The sequence below is a fragment of the Esox lucius genome, chromosome 20, assembly GCF_011004845.1.
Source record: "Esox lucius isolate fEsoLuc1 chromosome 20, fEsoLuc1.pri, whole genome shotgun sequence".
NCBI classification, from domain to species: Eukaryota; Metazoa; Chordata; class Actinopteri; order Esociformes; family Esocidae; genus Esox; species Esox lucius.
Window position 1 is genome coordinate 35356425 of NC_047588.1, and position 19829 is coordinate 35376253.

General features: G+C 49.8%; 2 protein-coding genes across 2 annotated transcripts; both read right to left on the minus strand.

Annotated features, from left to right (window-relative positions):
• Positions 1 to 12661: 12661 nt before the first annotated feature.
• LOC105021931 (gamma-crystallin M3-like) lies at positions 12662 to 14163 on the minus strand. Its single transcript, XM_010889961.2, has 3 exons — positions 14094 to 14163; positions 13251 to 13496; positions 12662 to 13000 (listed from the first exon to the last, which is right to left on the minus strand). Exons 1-3 carry the CDS (start codon positions 14103 to 14105, stop codon positions 12713 to 12715), a joined length of 546 nt encoding a protein of 181 aa, XP_010888263.1. The 5' UTR covers positions 14106 to 14163; the 3' UTR covers positions 12662 to 12712.
• Positions 14164 to 15964: 1801 nt separating this feature from the next.
• Positions 15965 to 17188, minus strand: LOC117593479 (basic proline-rich protein-like; the record flags this gene model as incomplete). The annotated part of the gene is made up of 1 exon (XM_034288831.1): positions 15965 to 17188. A coding segment is annotated over one exon (1224 nt), but the record flags the coding sequence as incomplete, so codon positions are not given.
• Positions 17189 to 19829: the final 2641 nt, after the last annotated feature.

Consider the following 19829-nt stretch of genomic DNA (forward strand, 5'->3'; position numbering starts at 1 on the left):
TAAAAACCTGGTATTTTAACAGGGGTGTTTAGACTTTTTATATCCACTGTATGTTAGACACTGATCTAATATGACTGAAATTCTATCCACATAAAGAGATTGAAGTCAACTCTGACCCCAGCCATCCAACACCAACAAAAGGCACAACATGGCTGTACTATGTAGCCAGTATACTTTTTGGATTTTATTCTGAGAGAGTGGGAGAAAGACATTTGTCACACTTTTGTTCATTTAATAAATGTTCTGTTGAACATTTACATCAGGGGTGGGCAAACTAAGGCCAATGAGGCAATTCCATCTGGGTCGCGGTTGGTAATAAAATAGTTTTGAGGGGAAGTAAAAAATAACTAGAATTTAAGTTATTTAGACATTATATTGGACGTACTGTATAAATATTTTTATAATTCATTTTCTGGCCCGTAAATCATTTACGATTAACAAATTACAAAACAAATGTGGCGCTCCTTTTAATTTCAAATTCCTGATGTGGCCCCTGAGGCGAAAAGTTTGCCCTCCCCTGATCTACATACAATACATTTTCCGTTTAAAAAAAGATTTAGTCCTTTGCCTATGCATCTCGGAATTAAGTCATTAATACAATGTCAGTAGGATTAGGATTTGTCTTACAAATGACAGATTGTAGTCTTCTCTGAAGTGTCTCCTAGAAAGTTGTAGCTGGCTTTCGTGCTATCCAATAATAAAAAAAAAGTCTGATCACTTGATATTATGTTTGGCCTGTCGCGCAAGTCGAATTTCTCAAATTGCAACTTCTGTAAAACAATTTACAAATATAAAAAGTTACATTTTTATATTCAAATTAATTTTTTTTACCCTACATGCATTTCTATGAAAATGGTGGTGGGCTAGCTGAATGTGTATATTTGTTAGCAAAATGTATGACGTTCAAGATGCGATGGGTTGACGAGAAAATTTATTGACTGATATATTGATTTATTTAGGGGGGGAAAATGAATACTTTAGGGGGGCTAAAGCCATAGGCCTAGCAATGTCCATGACACACTTAGTGTGGCTATTACTGAAATAGTAATAAATTGTGACAAGAGACCAGGCAAGCCTAATTCAGCCAGCCCGCAACAGAGGTCACCCATGTGAAAGGCTGTGCCATTAACCACTACACCACAGAGCTATACATTTACCTGCTGTCAGTATAGCCTCTTGTATATCTGGCATCTGTATTTCCTGATCAAATCTCTTTTGCCACTGGCCGTTTTAATAGTTAATTGGCCATTTGTGAATTACATTGTTACAGTTAAACTGACTAGCGTTTCTTACTAAGTTCACCTCCACCACAAATAGCGTCTATGTATTGCATTTGATACTGGCAGTTTAAACAGCGTATTAGCCAGTAATAAGCTTTACCGGTATCTACTAACTTACTGGAATAGTCATGAGAATTGAACAATTGCTAGTGAGTCTGACAAAGCTATTTCATTTCATGGCATAAGAATGTATTTTTTTCTTCCATGGCAAAACAACATACTTTTATCTTTCATTCGTGAAGGAGATTTATACAATAACTTTCAAAAAAAGTGACAATAACTTTTTCATCAAGTGAAAAGACAAGAGAATTTGTGGAATCTACCAGAAATAATTATTAAATGTTGTTGCTCTCCATAGATTCAAACTTAGGTTTTCCACATGAGAGGCACTGTCTTCAACCACCACGCCAAAGAATTACACATTTCAGCAGTCGCTAGACTCCATTGAGGATTGTGTTAAACTGACTAACGTTTCTTATTATGTTTACCTCCACCATAGCATCTATGAACTGTATTGCTTTTGCCACTGGCTGTTTTAACAGCTTATTAGTCAGTAATAGGCTTGCTAGTATCTACTAACTTCCTAGGAATAATCATACGAATTGAGCAATTGCTAATGAGCAGAACTGAAGAACTTTTCCATGCCAGAAACAGTCGCAATATAACCGTATACAGTTTAAGTTAAGGCTCACTATAATGTAACTACTGTATGTTAAGCCAGCAAACGTGTTTGTCTATCCTGACCCAAGACGCATGCACAGATGCGTACTTTGAAAATCCACCAGTAACAGACGCAATATAACCATAAACTGCTTCATTTCAGGCTTACGATAATGTAGATACTGAAGGCTTTAGCCAGCAAAGCTTTCGTCTATACAGTGTAATTTATAATGGGTACTTCGCTTCACCTGCGAGGAGATATGAACTCAGGACCTATAGTTTAAAGGCCGGCTTCTCTAACCACTACGCTATTTAACAAGGGGAGGGTGGGTGGGTAGTCAGTCAGTCAGTCAGTCAGTCAGTCAGTCAGTCAGTCAGTCAGTCAGTCAGTCAGTCAGTCAGTCAGTCAGTCAGTCAGTCAGTCAGTCAGTCAGTCAGTCAGTCAGTCAGTCAGTCAGTCAGTCAGTCAGTCAGTCAGTCAGTCAGTCAGTCAGTCAGTGACATTCGCTCATCTTGGCTGGCTCCGCTTACGCGGTCGCACAAAAGTAACACTCAGTGCCTCAGTTGTTTGGTGTTAACCAGTTCCATCATGCATCACTCCCAGAACAGGGAGTGCATGATGGGTGTGATTTGTTAAAACTATCCACCACAGTTAAGTACCTTTTCTACGGAAGCCGTTGCTCTGACAACACAAACGACTTTACAGCTCCGGTGAACGCAATTAAAAATACACTCGTTACTGCTTTTCACAGAGATGGGTCTTCATGGAAGAATGGAGCCAGTGAATAATTGTGTTCCAGCTAGCATGGAGCAACAGTCCATTAAAAATGTGTCCATTACATTCCTGCAGTGTGCCTTTTCAACCAGGGCTGTCGGGGGAGCAACCTCTGGAGGGCAGATGAAACTGAGCATACAGCAGAATACGCTATTTTTCAAGGCAGCAAATTTACTGTAGTTGCAGAGTAGGAAAGGTGTGACATACAGACACATACAGAAGCCAGAAACATTCACTCACTCAAAAACACACACATATACACACACACAAAAACACACACAAATATACAGACTCTCTCTCTCTCTCTCTCTCTCACACACACACACACACACACACACACACAGACAGACACAAAGAGACAGAAATAGACACCCACCCACACACACACACACACACACACACATACAAGTGCACTCACCCTCTTGCTTAGTTTTGGGCTAAACCCAAGACAAATTAACAGAGCCAGCATTGTTAGGAGCTGATATTCATCTGTTCCATGTTTTCACATCAAAACTAAACCACCAGCGTTATCAGTGACTGAAGACATACACACAGGACTCATTTCATCACCAATGCAGCCTCTGAGCACCTTTGTTGTGTGTTTGTCTGAGTGTGTGTGTGTCCATTGTGTTTTGTGTGTGTGTGTACCTGCATGCCCATATTTTTGTGTGTATGCATGTGCTTTGATCATGTCTCTATCTAGGTAGTGTGTGTGTGTGTAGATACAGTGTAGAGATCTGCTCTCAGAGCAGGTAACTGAATAAGGGTGGTGAGGGAGTGAATACAAAGAGAGGATGATGGAGAGGATACATAGGAAGTTAAAGAAGACAGGGAGGGAAAAGCAAATGGAGAGAATCATATGAAGAGGGAAAGTGAAGAGGTAGAGGGACAGAGGAGAGAGATGGGACAATGGAGCGAGGAGGGAGCGAGGAGGGAGCGAGGAGGGAGCGAGGAGGTAGGGAGGAGGTAGGGAGCGAGGAGGGAGGGAGCGAGGAAGAGAGATGTAGAGGGGAGAATTAATTTTATGTAAAATAAAACCTTCCCACTGTCACTGTATTCTCCCTGTCTGGGGAGTGTTAGAAGGTGAAGTCCTGCGTCACGGTGGACAAGGGTTCGCATCCTGGTTAGGGTGATGACTGGGCTGGAGTACTGCCCAGGGTGACGAGTGGACATGGGTTCGCATCCTGGTTAGGGTGATGACTGGGCTGGAGTACTGCCCAGGGTGACGAGTGGACATGGGTTCGCATCCTGGTTAGGGTGATGACTGGGCTGGAGTACTGCCCAGGGTGACGAGTGGACATGGGTTCGCATCCTGGTTAGGGTGATGACTGGGCTGGAGTACTGCCCAGGGTGACGAGTGGACATGGGTTCGCATCCTGGTTAGGGTGATGACTGGGCTGGAGTACTGCCCAGGGTGATGAGTGGACATGGGTTTGCATCCTGGTTAGGGTGATGACTGGGCTGGAGTACTGCCCAGGGTGACGAGTGGACATGGGTTTGCATCCTGGTTAGGGTGATGACTGGGCTGGAGTACTGCCCAGGGTGATGAGTGGACATGGGTTTGCATCCTGGTTAGGGTGATGACTGGGCTGGAGTATTGCCCAGGGTGACGAGTGGACAGTCAGTTGCAGAGATGGATGTGGCAAAACAGTGGGGTGAACTCTAAGTAAAAAATCTTTTAAAGGGGCCCAGGATTCCTAGTCATGGCCCTGTACACCCCCTCACACACACACAGCTCTCTTATGAAATACCCCCCCCACACACACACAGCAGCTCTCTTATGAAATACCCCACACACACACAGCAGCTCTCATATGAAATACCCCCCCACCCCTAAACACACACAGCTCTCTTATGAAATAACCACCCCACACAGCAGTTCTCATATGAAATACCCCCCCCCCCACACACACACACACAGTAGCTCTCATATGAAATACCCCCCCACCCCCTAAACACACACAGCTCTCTTATGAAATAACCACCCCACACAGCAGTTCTCATATGAAATACCCCCCCCCCACACACACACACACAGTAGCTCTCATATGAAATACCCCCCCACCCCCTAAACACACACAGCTCTCTTATGAAATAACCACCCCACACAGCAGTTCTCATATGAAATACCCCCCCCCCCACACACACACACAGCAGCTCTCATATGAAATACCTCCCCCCACACACACATAGCAGCTCTCATAAAAAGGGACCAGGGAAAAGCTGAATCTCTTCGCCACACTGCTCCACATCAAGGCCCAGTCAAGTCACCATTTGTGTGTAATTAGTGTTTGTGTGTACATCTTGCGTGTCTCTGTGTGTTGGCGTAACTGTTGTCTGTTATACTGACTAATCAATTACAGCAGGCTTCTGATCATACAGCAAATTAAAGACTTTAAATGTTGTCATTAGTCCCTAGCAACAAGAGATGAAAGGTAGAAAGGAAACATAACGCACCCTGTAATGTATCTGAAAACAAACACAATGCCGTAATGTGTGGGTGTGTTATACCACATAGCACACACACACACAGTAAACACACGTCGGTGTGCCCAGTGGAATGCAGTTAGCCCCTGAACACTGCTTGTTTTCTGGTAAAAGAACCATGACAGGTAGTAGGAGGTAAGACTTGACCTCCTACCTCTTTCTACCTGATCTCAAACAACCTGACCTCCTTCTACCTGACCTCCTACCACTTGATTTCCTTTAATCTGACCCCATACAACCTGACCTCCTTCTACCTGACCTCCTACCACTTGGTTTCCTTCAATCTGACCTCCTACAACCTGACCTCCTTCTACCTGACCTCCTACCAATTGACTTCCTTTGAACTGACCTCCTACAACCTGACCTCCTTCTTTGTGACCTCGTTCTACCTGACCTCAACCCTGCTCCTGGGTGCCCACTGTCCTGCATGTTTTAGATCTCCCCCTGCTCTGTCACACCTGATTCAAATGATCAGCTCATTATCAAATCCTTCATAAGCTACATCAGGTATGTTGGGGCAGTGGGATGTCCAGGAGCAGGGTTGAGAAACACTGTCCTACTACCTGACCTCCTTCTACCTGACCTCAAAGAACACACACACACACCAAGTTTGTGCTCAGTTCAGACACGTACACAGTTTCTCCTTTGTGATCAGGGCCGTAACTACACTTGAGGTACCCAAAAACCATAACTATAAAATTACATTCAATTACTGTATATGTAGATACGTAAAATATGTACATATGATACTGTACATATCAGGGGGAACTGACAAGGACAACACAGACTTGGCTGAAGCATGAGGAACCTACTGGGACAACACATACTATTGCAGAGAATCTGGGTAAAGAGGAACAGACAGGGGAAACCGACTGATACAGAGAGGCTGAACAGGAGGAACAGACAGGGAGAACACTGCCTATTGCAGAGAGGCCGAGTAAAGAGGAACAGAACGGGGGAACACAGGTTGTTGCAGAGAGGCTGGAGCAAGAGGGACAAACAGGGGGAACACAGACTGTGTGTGTACTGTATAGCAGCAGCTAACCTAAGGTGAATTACAGGTTCCTTTATCTAAGTGATAACGGCTTAGGTCACCTATGCTTGATATTACCGTTCTTCAAATAATTTTTATTTTATTTTGAAGTGTGCAATAAATGAACACTAAAGCTCATACCCTGGTCCCGGGCCTGTTTGTGATGGTAGTCCTATAGAATGGGTTTTGTTATTTGCAACCTTGGTTATTAGGTTACTTGGTTTTGAGTGGGAGGATGCCAACATTGGTTTATGGAAATGAGAAGTGTGCGGCTGATTTAAGGCCTGCGATGCCCTGAGGGAGAATCATTTCAGAATCTATGGGATCCACATTGCTCCCTGAAGAAATTCATTTGAAAGATGTCTTTTCAGCCTAATTTGCCAATCAATATAAATTGTTTTCCCCTACATGTGAGAAGTCTGAGAAAAGCAATAGCAATGGATCACAAAGGAGATACTGTAAGTATTGTTACTACATAGAGTTCAGGCTGATTACAAACTGTGTGTAACGTGGTAATGTTGATAATGTAGAAATGTGGTAATGTGGATACTGATGTCATGTGAGAATGTGGTAATGTGGATACTGTGGTCATGGATAATGTGGTCATGTGGATAATGTGGTCATGTGGATACTGCGGTCATGTGGATAATGTGTTCATGTGGATACTGTGGTCATGTGGATACTGTGGTTATGCAACTAATGCGATAATGCAGTTACTATGATAATGGGATAATGTGGATACTCTGGAAATGTGCGGTGCAGAATGAGAATTGCCTTACTATTCACTAAGTCCATTCACAAATACTTGTGTATTTGTAGTGAATTCGTGCTGCTAATTTACAAACATTTCCATTATTTAGAAAGACTGGTTCCAATGCATTGCTCTGACTGAACTAGAAACTGCTGTACATGAACAATCACAGTGTGATCTGTGATGTTCTGACACATCCACTGATGCTCCACTGATGTAAGATCAGATCAGATTAGCCTTATTTAGATTAGTCCTAACCTAATTTGTGTGTGGAGACCCCTGTTGGCAAAGCATGGTAAGGCAGACCTGGATTTCAACCATAGTCAATAACATGAACGCCTAACTTCAACCTTAATCCTCAACATCATTCCTGAACCTAACCATTAACCATTAGGAAAAGTATTTTCTACCATAAATTTAACCATGCCTGCATAGGGGTGATTATTCGAATACGTTTACCATGAACATTTTTAATTTCCACTAAAACGTCTGATTGTAACATGTATTTGTAATACCTTGTTGCGTGTGTGTGTGTGTGTGTAAGGGAGAGGAAAAAAAGAGAGTTAAAGAATTCAAGTGGTCTCTTTCCACATTGGCTATCTCTCTCCCTTCCTTATCTTAAATAGGAGCTGTCTGAGTGCTATCCTCATCTGAACAGAAAACTCTGAGCAATTCACCAGAGACACGAGCGAGGAACCTTCCCTCTGCCACAGGTAGGAAGATATAACTCACCTCCCTGTGACAGCGCGCGTCCGAAAGGCGGTGAGGATTCTTAAAATTGATACGGTACCGAAGAAGACATTTTGCATTTACATTTCAATCATTTAGCGGTCACATTTATCCAGAGTGACTTGAAATTGGAGCATTCATCTTAAGATAGCCAGATGAGATCACAACATATCTCAGTCATATTAAGTATAATGGGAAGAATTTGTCAGCAAAGGTGGTGCCCTGCTCGTGTTAGTACAAACATAAAGAATTGTTTGTTTGATTCGACAGGGGGCGGTGTTTAAGACATCGTTAAGCCTTTGAGCTGATGCCAAGGCTCTTGTTAGAGACAGTTATTTGCTTTAGATTTTCAGGTGCAGCTGTTCCTATGCAGCAGCTACTGACGAAGCTGTGTAACTTTTACTTATTTTTATTTATTTATTTTTTTCCCCCAGCAGACCTGCTCCATCATTCACTGGGCTTAGAAGAGATTGGGCTGGAGAGCTGCAGGGAACCGCAATTAAACCTTAACACAACTCTCTCTCTCTCTCTCTCTCTCTCTCTCACTCCCTTCCTATTTTTCTTTCTCTCTTTTTCTTTCTCCCCCTCTCTTTCTCTCTCTCTCTCTCTTGTTGTGTCTTTCTCTTTCTCTCTCGTAGGATCCTGGACACACCCGACCCCCAGGTTACTATGGAAACTGCTCCCCCTCTCTCATTCCACCTCGCTCCCTCTTTATTTTTTTGGGTTTGCCTCTCACATTTCCTCCCTCCCTCTCCCTCTCTTGGCTAGTCTTCTGCCGCTTTTTCTTTCCTCTTTTTTCTTTCTCTCACCCCTTCTACTCTTTCTTCATCATCATCCTGTGCTGTCTCGCTTCCCCTTCTTGCCCATCTATCCTGGTGCTTTCAACATTAGCCTAAATGTCAGGTTGGAGCGTACATAGAGATGAGACGCCCGGGAGGGAGGGAAGGCAGGAGGGCGGGTCAGGACCGGTCGGATCGATCTCCGTGCCCCGAAGTTGCAGCTTGAACTGATGACAGAGAAAGAGAGAACGAGGGAGAGAAAGGGGGAGAGAGGGAGGGAGAGAACGGAGGTGAGGGAGAGAGGGGGGGAGAAAGGGAGAGAGAGAACGGAGGTGAGGGAGAGAGGGGGGGAGAAAGGGAGAGAGAGAACGGAGGTCAGGGAGAGAGGGGGGAGAGAGGGGGGAGAGAAAGAACGGAGGTGAGGGAGAGAGGGGGGAGAGAGAACGGAGGTGAGGGAGAGAGGGGGGAGAGAGGGGGGAGAGAGAACGGAGGTGAGGGAGAGAGGGGGGAGAGAGGGGGGAGAGAGAACGGAGGTGAGGGAGAGAGGGGGGGAGAAAGGGAGAGAGAGAACGGAGGTGAGGGAGAGAGGGGGGAGAGAGGGGGGAGAGAGGGGGGTGCTGGTAGCTCTCCTCCATCTTTGACCGTGTTTTGCACCTGCAGTGAAATTTGACTTTTGCTCTGCTGCACAAGTGTGCTTGGGTGTGTGTGTGTTTGTGTGTGTGGGTGTGTGTCTGGGTGTGGGAGTGTGTGTGCTTTTGGGAGTGTGTGTGCGTGTGGGTGTGTGTGTGCATTTGGGAGAGTGTGTGCTTTCCGGAGTGTGTGTGCGTGTGGAGTGTGTGTGTGTGCGTGAATGTGTGTGCGTTTCGGAGTGTGTGCGCGTGTGGGAGTGTGTGCGCGTGTGGGAGTGTGTGCGCGTGTGGGAGTGTGTGCGTGTGTGGGAGTGTGTGCGCGTGTGGGAGTGTGTGCGCGTGTGGGAGTGTGTGCGCGTGTGGGAGTGTGTGTGCGTGTGGGAGTGTGTGTGCATGTGGGAGTGTGGGTGTGTGCGTATGTGGGAGTGTGTGCGCGTTTGGGAGTGTGTGCGCGTGTGGGAGTGTGTGGGTGTGTGGGAGTGTGTGCGCGTGTGGGAGTGTGTGCGCGTGTGGGAGTGTGTGTGCATGTGGGAGTGTGTGCGCGTGTGGGAGTGTGTGCGCGTGTGGGAGTGTGTGTGCGTGTGGGAGTGTGTGTGCGCATGTGGGAGTGTGTGTGCGTGTGGGAGTGTGTGTGCGTGTGGGAGTGTGTGTGCATGTGGGAGTGTGGGTGTGTGCGTGTGTGTGCATTTCGGAGAGAACCCTTCTGTTTAATAAGTTTGATGCCTCAAAACAATAATCAACACCTGCAGCTCCCTCTGTCCCTCCTCCCTCTGTCCCTCCTCCCTCCTCCCTCCCTCTCTCCCTCCTCCCTCCTCCCTCTCTCCCTCCTCCCTCCTCCCTCCTCCCTCCTCCCTCTGTCCCTCCTCCCTCCTCCCTCCTCCCTCTGTCCCTCCTCCCTCCTCCCTCCTCCCTCTGTCCCTCCTCCCTCTGTCCCTCCTCCCTCCTCCCTCTGTCCCTCCTGCCTCTGTCCCTCCACCATCTGTCCCTCCTCCATGTGCTCTCCTCCCTCCTTTCTCCTCCCTCTTCCCACATCCTTGTTCTTTCCTTCCTCTTTTCCCAATACTCTCTTCCTTCCGCTGAGATTTAACTTTGACCTCTAGGCTAAATCTACCCTAAATTTAGTGTACATCCAAGGCCTGCTCTTTGGATTTACTCCCCTGCTCCAGCAGCTGTTTCACACATCCTGAGTTCTGTGGAGAGGTGTGGAGGAATGTAAAGTGAGAGGTAGAGGAGGAGTTTTGTGGGTGAGGGAGACTTGCAAAGAGAGGGAGTGAAGTCACGACAACGGCCAGGCAGTAAGAGTTGGTACGACATCACTGACTGATCTGGGACCAGGTTTTGTTATCAGTTATTTAGTAAGAAATTTGGTGCTAACGTGATTTGTCGCTATCCGGTTTCTCAATCTCTCTGCTCACCACCCTGTTTTCTATTACATTGATGTATTAAACACCCTGTTTTCTATTACATTGATGTATTAAACACCAGTTTTCTATTACATTGATGTATTAAACACCCTGTTTTCTATTACATTGATGTATTAAACACCTGTTTTCTATTACATTGATGTATTAAACACCTGTTTTCTATTACATTGATGTATTAAACACCTGTTTTCTATTACATTGATGTATTAAACACCTGTTTTCTATTACATTGATGTATTAAACACCCTGTTTTCTATTACATTGATGTATGAAACACCCTGTTTTCTATTACATTGATGTATTAAACACCTGTTTTCTATTACATTGATGTATTAAACACCTGTTTTCTATTACATCGATGTATTAAACACCCAGTTTTCTATTACATCGATGTATTAAACACCTGTTTTCTATTACATTGATGTAATTAGTTGTGCCGTGAATGCTGTCTCGCTTGCCTGTTGCAGCTGGACTGAAGTTCATCATGTGGGTTTTATAATTGAAAGCGAATTACCTCCCGTCCCCAGGAGGGAGAGGTGGGGCAAGAATACCCAAGACTTTCCGAGAGACACTGCCTGTCTGAATCAGCTCAGACTTACAGGTTTACCCAAAGACACAATCGTATATATGTTTATATTCAAGGATTTACTGATATGGTGCTGTGTTGGTAAAACCCATTATTTGTTGAAGCATGAAATCATGGGAATAGCTGTTTTTTTTTTATAGTTGATCCGAAAATATGAGGACTTAACGTCAAGATCTGGATCGACTCATTTGGGCGACCAAATTGAAAGTGCCAGTGTGCACACTCCTGCTATTCTACGATACATGTTGATGGTTAATTTAGCAGTCCTGACGGTCCACTCGTCATCCAGACTACAATAAAAGAGATTGATGCTCTCAAAGAGAGAAACACTAGTCTAGATCTACAAGCTGGTTGGTGCGTGACAGTCACATTAATCTACATAGCTGTTGAGAAGGTGAGATTTCGCTACATCACAATCAGTACCGTTGTATCATTGTTGTATGCTAGTTGGTACTGTTTTTGGTTGAGTGTTTAACATACAGATACCCCAAAAGGGGATCAAGTGTGTAATCTTGGCGTTCTGATAGACTCACGTTCACCAGTCATATCAAAGCGGTCACCAAAACAGCATATTATCATCTAAAAAATATAGCCAGAATCAAGGGCTTGGTGTCCCAAAAGGACCAAGAGATGCTCATCCATGCTTTTATCTCCAGTAGGGTTGACTACTGTAATGTGCTCCTAAATGGACTCCCCAAAAAGACTGTAAAACAGCTGCAGCTCATTCTGAATGCTGTTGCTAGAATGTTAACCAAGACCAAGAGAACAGAGCACATCACTCCGGTTCTTAAATCTTTGCATTGGCTTCCAGTCAGTTAATGAATAGATTTTAAAGTGGTGCTTTTAGTTTATAAATCTCTGAATGGTTTAGGACCCGAATACATTTCTGATATGTTTGAAGAATATAAACCGAGCAGGGCTCTTAGATCCATGAACTCAGGTCAGCTAGTAGAGCCCAGAGTTCAAACTAAACATGGAGAAGCTGCGTTTGGCACTTATGCTATACACAACTGGAATAAACTACCAGAAGATCTTAGACGTGCCCCAAACGTATCAATTTTTCAATTAAATTCAGGATAAAAACTCCTCTCACGTGCCTATGACTGAGCATTTAAACTTAACCACACTGTTTAGCCTTATAGCTTCCTATGTTTTTATCCCATTTTTTTTATCTTTATATGTTTTCTTATTGTATTTTTTATTATTATGATGTATTCATTTGCTTTGATGTTTTAATGTAAATTGGCCATAATGAACAGTGGTATATAAGGACTTATTCGCCTTGTGTCTGTTGAACTGCCATATTCTCACCTCTGGTTTTGAACACTGAAAAATGACCATGTTCTTTTTCAGTGGTCACTCAGAAATAATTATAGCGAGGTAGAAATATTTAATTTGGTTCTTATCTACCTGCGCCATTTTGCACAGGTGTAGAGGGTTATGTCAGAAATGTTGCCGCAGTAGGGGTGACATATTGAAACCCTTTATATCTAGCAGGGGGTATTCTGAGTAAATGCAAAAACCAAAATTAGAAATAGAAATACACTTTATTCAAATGTTTCTTTACATAATGAACATATTACATGGACATGTTATCCACGATACGCCTCATGCTCATGAACCTCAAACCGCTCGTTCCCGAGCCCAGGTGACTGAAGGACTTGTACTCGCCTGGCTTCAAGTAAATCATCCTGCCTCTGTAGTGGGGCTGCTCGTACATCAGCCAGTGGCCATCCATGACATTGCATGACTGGCAATCTGACATGCGGAAACGGACCAGGACGGACTCACAGTCTTCCATCGTCTCGTGCATCTGCCCTCCGAAGTTCTCCCTCTCGTAAATCCTCATCCTGAAGTTCCCTTTGTGCTGTGCAGAAGGGCGTACAAATTTCATGGCTCAGATGTGCATAAGCACCAGAGTGCATGTTTGTTGTTGTTTATTAGAAGATTATTGAGATTTAACCGAAATATTTCCACACTGATGAAATGTAATTGGCATTAGCAAAGCCACCAGTGAACCGACAAGGCCATTTCTGGAATGTGGAGATATTGCGATGTTCCTGTGCTCTAGGAGTTCTACATGAAGCGCCACTGCTGCTGTTCATTACGAAACCTACCATTGGGATCATGCGGCAAGACCTGATGCAGTCGTTCATGCCCATTCCCATGCGCTGGTAGTCAGGGTACTCTCCCCTCATCATGAAGTACTGGTTCCCCATGAAGTTGTTGCGATCGTAGACCACGAAGAAGCCGCTGTCGACCTTGCAGGAGTGGCACCTGCTCAGGAAGGAGGACATGTCAGCGCAGTCCTGGGTGGTTTCATAAGAACGGCCCTGGAAGTTCCTGTCCTCGTAGAAGATAATCTGGAAACACATAAATAATGTGTAAGCTACAACATTACGGCAACGTGAATACAAACATATTCATCTGCAGATACGTTACGGTTTCCGAAGGGCTGCATTGCTGAAATTGTCCGACCTGTTTACGCCTAACAGCGGCCTGTCTGTGACATTGCATTACACAGTCATTTTTAGCCAAGTTTGCCGAATACGCTGTTGGCTCGGTAGCAAATAACCAATGTTTCTATTGTTGAATAGAGGTCAAATAAACCCTAGCTATGCTATGTGTAAAGTCGGCTGTATAATGTTAAATATGGGTGGGGGAAAATAACAACACAACATTCAAAAACTGGAACTTAATATAGTGCAGTTTAAAAAGAAATATCTAGAAGAGTCAACTTAGCCATATTATTCTGGACATTCATAAATAACCCTCTGAATAACATGCTAACAAATTCAACAATTGTTTAGAGAATATTAAAAAAATCACAGGAACGTTGGAAAGAAGCAACACTTCAACTATCAAACTTGTGATTTGCTAAACAAGCCATTATTCAGCCGTTTGTGAATTATAACACTGAATGTGTGTGTTTGTGTGTGTGTGATGAATCTTCCGCTTACTTTTCCCATCATGACTGCAGTTGTTCTGAGATCTGCCGCTGCACTGACATCCTATCTCATTTAGCCCTCACCTTTATACCTGACTAAACCCAGAGAATCCATGGCCCCCCTTTGTGAAAAGCCCTGACCGAGCAGCACATGGTATGGAGGCCTATAGAGTGCTAGAAGACTTTACAATTGATTTTTCTATTGAGAAGTCAATGAGTGTTTTGAGCTCACAATAGCCTCTTTGACATGCCGGACAGTGGACGCCACACTAGGTAGGCTACTGTTCAATGTGTGCTGTGAAAGTGCTCCATTGGGGCACAAGGCTATACAAACAACTTTGCTTTCATGCCTGCTGACTGTGTGATACAGTTTTAACATCATGTGTTATGAAACAGGCATACTAGTTGTACAGGTACCACATAGCAGTCTTTTGGAAACTCGGTCCAGTTTAGCGATGGTTAATATGGAGGCAATAAATATTAAGCAGTCATTTCAAATGTTTCTATGGCAACACACAGACTAGCCATTATAATTAGGGAACGTTATTTCTCCCGGGTATGGCTATTCACCGCCTGATTTTCCGTCTGACGGCGCAGCAGGTAAACCCACACGAGTGCATGTGCGCGCACGCCCACACGCATACACACACACATATATATATATATATATATATATATATATATACACATATATATACACACACACACACACTGTCGAGAGGCAACCCAGAGTGAATTACGCACAGCGAGGTGCTCAAACCTTCAGGTCGCTGCCTTGTGCGTTATTGTGCAGCACTGCTGAGACCTCCAAAGGACTTCTTCATCGTTAACATTTATTAGAATCTGTCGGACATACTCTCATGGTAATCCATCCGGAAACTCATCCCTTTCAAGAACGATTATGTCACGTTGGGAACGCGATGTAGCCAATCAGAGTGAAACGAGAACCTTCTTAAGACGGAATGAAATGTGCCTGTAAATCTGAAGCATCTACTTGTCATGCCAGTCCCTGCTCCTCAACTGGCTCGACATTCAACAGATTTTCTCATCCCTGGTAGAATGTTTCAAGAAGTGGACTCAGTTTTTGTAGACTTCACTCAAAACGGTGGTCAAATTTTAAATGCTGTGAGGTACTCCACACGCTTGACTGAGTAGGCCTCCTCTTTAATTTGCTCAAAATATATTCTACAACACCTGATACATTTTCTACCCAGGTTCTGCCCATTAGCCTCCCAATGAAAACAGCTGTGGTCTACCTGTCACGGTCGTGGGGTGGAAAGGACACAGGCGCAGAGTAGAGGTAGGGAAGGTAATCCATGTTTAATCAAACAAAAGAAAGAAGGACTCCAACAAACAAAAAGGCAGCAACCAGTGACGTGGGTCTTCCTTACACAGGATACACAAAACCAAAATGAACCACCCCTTGGGGCCTAACAAACTAAACTTAAATAGGGTCCCCAATTGGAGGCAATAACTAACACCTGCCTCCAATTGGGGAAACCAAAAAAAGGAGTAGAGGTGGCTAAATGCCACCTCCTGTCCTGTCCCGGCTATGCCCCGAGCCCAGCGCAGAGATGGCTAGGGGCACAGCCGGGACGTGACAGTACCCCCCCCCAAAGGCGCGGGCTCCCGACCGCAAGACCGGGACGACCACACCCGGACCGGCGGAGGCTCAGCGCCCGGAGCCGCCGGCACAGGCCGGGGAGGCGGAGCCGCAGGGACAGGCCGGGGAGGCAGAGGTTCAAGAGACGGGAGAGCCGGCGGAGGGACAGGAGCCGGCAGGAGAGCCGGCGGCGGGTCGACAGCCGGCGGAGGAGCAGGAGCCGGGGGAGCCGGCAGAGGGTCGACAGCCGGCGGAGGAGCAGGAGCCGGGGGAGCCGGTGGAGGAACAGGAGACGGGGAAACCGGCGGAGGGTCAGGAGCCGGCGGAAGAGCCGGCGGAGGAGCAGGAGACGGGGGAGCCGGCGGGGGAATAGGAGCCGGCGGAGGAGCAGGAGCCGGGGGAGGCGGCGGAGGGTCCGGAGCCGGGGGAAGAGCCGGCGGAGGAGTAGGAGCCGGCGGAGGAGCAGGAGACGGGGAAACCGGCGGAGGGTCAGGAGCCGGCGGAAGAGCCGGCGGAGGAGCAGGAGACGGGGGAGCCGGCGGGGGAATAGGAGCCGGCGGAGGAGCAGGAGCCGGGGGAGGCGGCGGAGGGTCCGGAGCCGGGGGAAGAGCCGGCGGAGGAGTAGGAGCCGGCGGAGGAGCAGGAGATGGGGGAGCCGGCGGGGGAATAGGAGCCGGTGGAGGAGCAGGAGGCGGGGGAGCCGGCGGAGGGTCCGGAGCCGGCGGAATAGCCGGCGGAGGAGTAGGAGCCGGGGGAGCCGGCGGAGCCGGCGGAGGGTCAGGAGCCTGCGGAAGAGCCAGCGGAGGAGTAGGAGACGGGGAAACCGGTGGAGGGTCAGGAGCCGGCGGAAGAGCCGGTGGAGGAGTAGGAGCTGGCGGAGGAGCAGGAGCCGGTGGAGGAGAAGGAGCCGGGGGAGCCGGCGGAGGGTCCGGAGCCGGCGGAAGGGCCGGCGGTGGGTCCGGAGCCAGCGGAAGAGCCGGCGGAGGGTCCGGAGCCGGCGGAAGAGCCGGCGGAGGAGTAAGAGCCGGGGGAGCCGGCGGAGGAATAGGAGCCGGCAGAGGAATAGGAGACGGGGGAGCCGGCGGGGGAATAGGAGCCGGTGGAGGAGCAGGAGCCGGGGGAGCCGGCGGAGGGTCCGGAGCCGGCGGAAGAGCCGGCGGAGGAGTAGGAGCCGGGGGAGCCGGCGGAGGAATAGGAGACGGGGGAGCCGGCGGGGGAATAGGAGCCGGTGGAGGAGCAGGAGCCGGGGGAGCCGGCGGAGGGTCCGGAGCCGGCGGGAGAGCCGGCGGAGGAGTAGGAGCCGGGGGAGCCGGCGGAGGAATAGGAGACAGGGGAGCCGGTGGAGGAACAGGAGCCGGCAGAGGAATAGGAGACGGGGGAGCCGGCGGGGGAATAGGAGCCGGCGGCAGGTCGGCAGCCGGCGGCAGGTCGGCAGCCGGCGGAGGAACAGGAGCCGGGGGAGCCGGCGGAGGGTTGACGGCCGGCGGGGGAGCAGGAGACGGGGGAGCCGGGACAGGCGAGGGCGCCGCTGAGACCGGGACAGGCGAGGGCGCCGCTGAGGCCGGGACAGGCGAGGGCGCCGCTGAGGCCGGGACAGGCGAGGGCGCCGTGGGACGATGCGGGGGCTCCTGGGCAGGTGAAGGCGCTGCGGGACAAGGCGGCCAGTCAACCGCGGGCTCGGGCGGCGGCGGCCAGTCAACCGCGGCCTCGGGCGGCGGCGGCCAGTCATCCGCGGCCTCGGGCGGCCAGTCAACCGCTGGCTCGGGCGGCGGCGGCCAGTCATCCGCGGGCCCGGGCGGCGGCGGCCAGTCATCCGCGGGCCCGGGCGGCGGCGGCCAGTCATCCGCGGGCCCGGGCGGCGGCGGCCAGTCATCCGCGGGCCCGGGCGGCGGCGGCCAGTCATCCGCGGGCCCGGGCGGCGGCCAGTCCACGGCGGGTCCTGGCGGCGGCGAAAACAGGGCAGCGGGAGGAGCTGGCGGCTGAGGCCACTGGGCAGCGGGGGGCGCTGGCGGCTGCGGCCACTGGGCAGCGGGGGGCGCTGGCGGCTGCGGCCACTGGGCAGCGGGGGGCCCTGGCGGCTGCGGCCACTGGGCAGCGGGGGGCGCTGGTTGCGGCTCCCGGGCAGCAGGGGGCGCTGGCTGCGGCTCCCAGGCAGCGGGGGGTGCTGGTGGCGCTGGCTGCGGCTCCCAGGCAGCAGGGGGCGCTGGCGGCGCTGGCTGCGGCTCCCAGGCAGCAGGGGGCGCCGGCTGCGGCTCCCAGGCAGCGGGGGGCGCTGGCGGCGCTGGCTGCAGCGCTGGCGGCGGCTCCCAGGCAGCGGGGGGCGCTGGCTGCGGTTCCCAAGCAGCAGGGGGTGCTAGCTGCGCTGGCTGCGGCTCCCAGGCAGCAGGGGGCGCTGGCTGCGGTTCCCAAGCAGCAGGGGGTGCTAGCTGCGCTGGCTGCGGCTCCCAGGCAGCAGGGGGCGCTGGCTGCGGCTCCCAGGCAGCAGGGGGTGCTGGCTGCTGCTCCCAGGCAGCAGGGGGCGCTGGCTGCGGCTCCCAGGCAGCAGGGGGCGCTGGCGGCGGCTCCCAGGCAGCGGGGGGCGCTGGCTGCGGCTCCCAGGCAGCAGGGGGCGCTGGCTGCGGCTCCCAGGCAGCAGGGGGCGCTGGCTGCGGCTCCCAGGCAGCAGGGGGCGCTGGCGACGCTGGCTGCGGCTCCCAGGCAGCGGGGGGCGCTGGCGACGCTGGCTGCGGCTCCTGGGCAGCGGGGGGCGCTGGCGGCGCTGGCTGCGGCTCCCAGGCAGCGAGGAGCGCTGGCTGCGGCTCCCGGGCAGCGGGGGGCGCTGGCTGCGGCTCCCGGGCAGCGTGGGGCGCTGGCTGCGGCTCCCGGGCAGCGTGGGGCGCTGGCGGCGCTGGCTGCGGCTCCCGGGCAGCGGGGGGCGCTGGCTGCGAGAACCGGTACGGCGGGTCCCGATAGCCCCACCAGTCCTCACATCTCCCTACACCAGGGAAAGCCCTCATAGGCCCCCCCGGCGTTGTTGCCCGACGCCTAGGAGCTGGCACCGGGCAGGGCTGGGGCACCTGGACTACCCCACACGTGAGCACGGGTGGCACGGCCGCGTCCTTCCATTCCGCCTGCCCCCACAGCACCCCGCCAAGAAATTCTTGGGGCGGACACACGGAGGTTTGCTTACGTCGCCTCCGTCGACGTCTCCTCCGGGGTGGATGCTGTGGAGGCCTGGTGTGCCGCAGAGGACAGTAGGGGTTCTCCTCCTCCTCGGTGTCGCTGTCCGGCCAACCGAGGAGTTCCCCTACCGTCCATTTCTGCTGTGTCTCTTGGTGGTGGTTCATTCTGTCACGGTCGTGGGGTGGAAAGGACACAGGCGCAGAGTAGAGGTAGGGAAGGTAATCCATGTTTAATCAAACAAAAGAAAGAAGGACTCCAACAAACAAAAAGGCAGCAACCAGTGACGTGGGTCTTCCTTACACAGGATACACAAAACCAAAATGAACCACCCCTTGGGGCCTAACAAACTAAACTTAAATAGGGTCCCCAATTGGAGGCAATAACTAACACCTGCCTCCAATTGGGGAAACCAAAAAAAGGAGTAGAGGTGGCTAAATGCCACCTCCTGTCCTGTCCCGGCTATGCCCCGAGCCCAGCGCAGAGATGGCTAGGGGCACAGCCGGGACGTGACACTACCTTTGGTTAGTAAAAAATATATTTGATCTGTATTGACCTATGATTGCTTTCTGGGTTTGAAAATATCTTCATTTGTCACTTTTAGAAAGGTAACATCTGTATCAATATATTTCTATGTACAGTTTACTGCATGTAGTTTGTGAGTTTACTGCATGTAATATGTGAGTGGAGTTTGTGTCTTTCCTGTTATACACTTACTAGTCAAAATGGGTTCATTGCCAGGCCTGGCTCCAGGCTTAAGTGACATAAGTGGTCGCTTTGGGCCCCCGACTGCTAGGGGGGCTCCGACATTTAGGGATCAAATTTTGCTTAGGGCCCCCAAAAGGCTTAAGCCAGCACTGTTCATTGCGTGTAACAATTAAGCCTTTCTCAAGGGCTCAGCTACGTCTTTCCCTTTGTCAGTCCCGGGATTTGAACCAGGAACCTTCTGTTTCCAGTTTTACCAGTGAGATGTTTAATGTGTCTGGG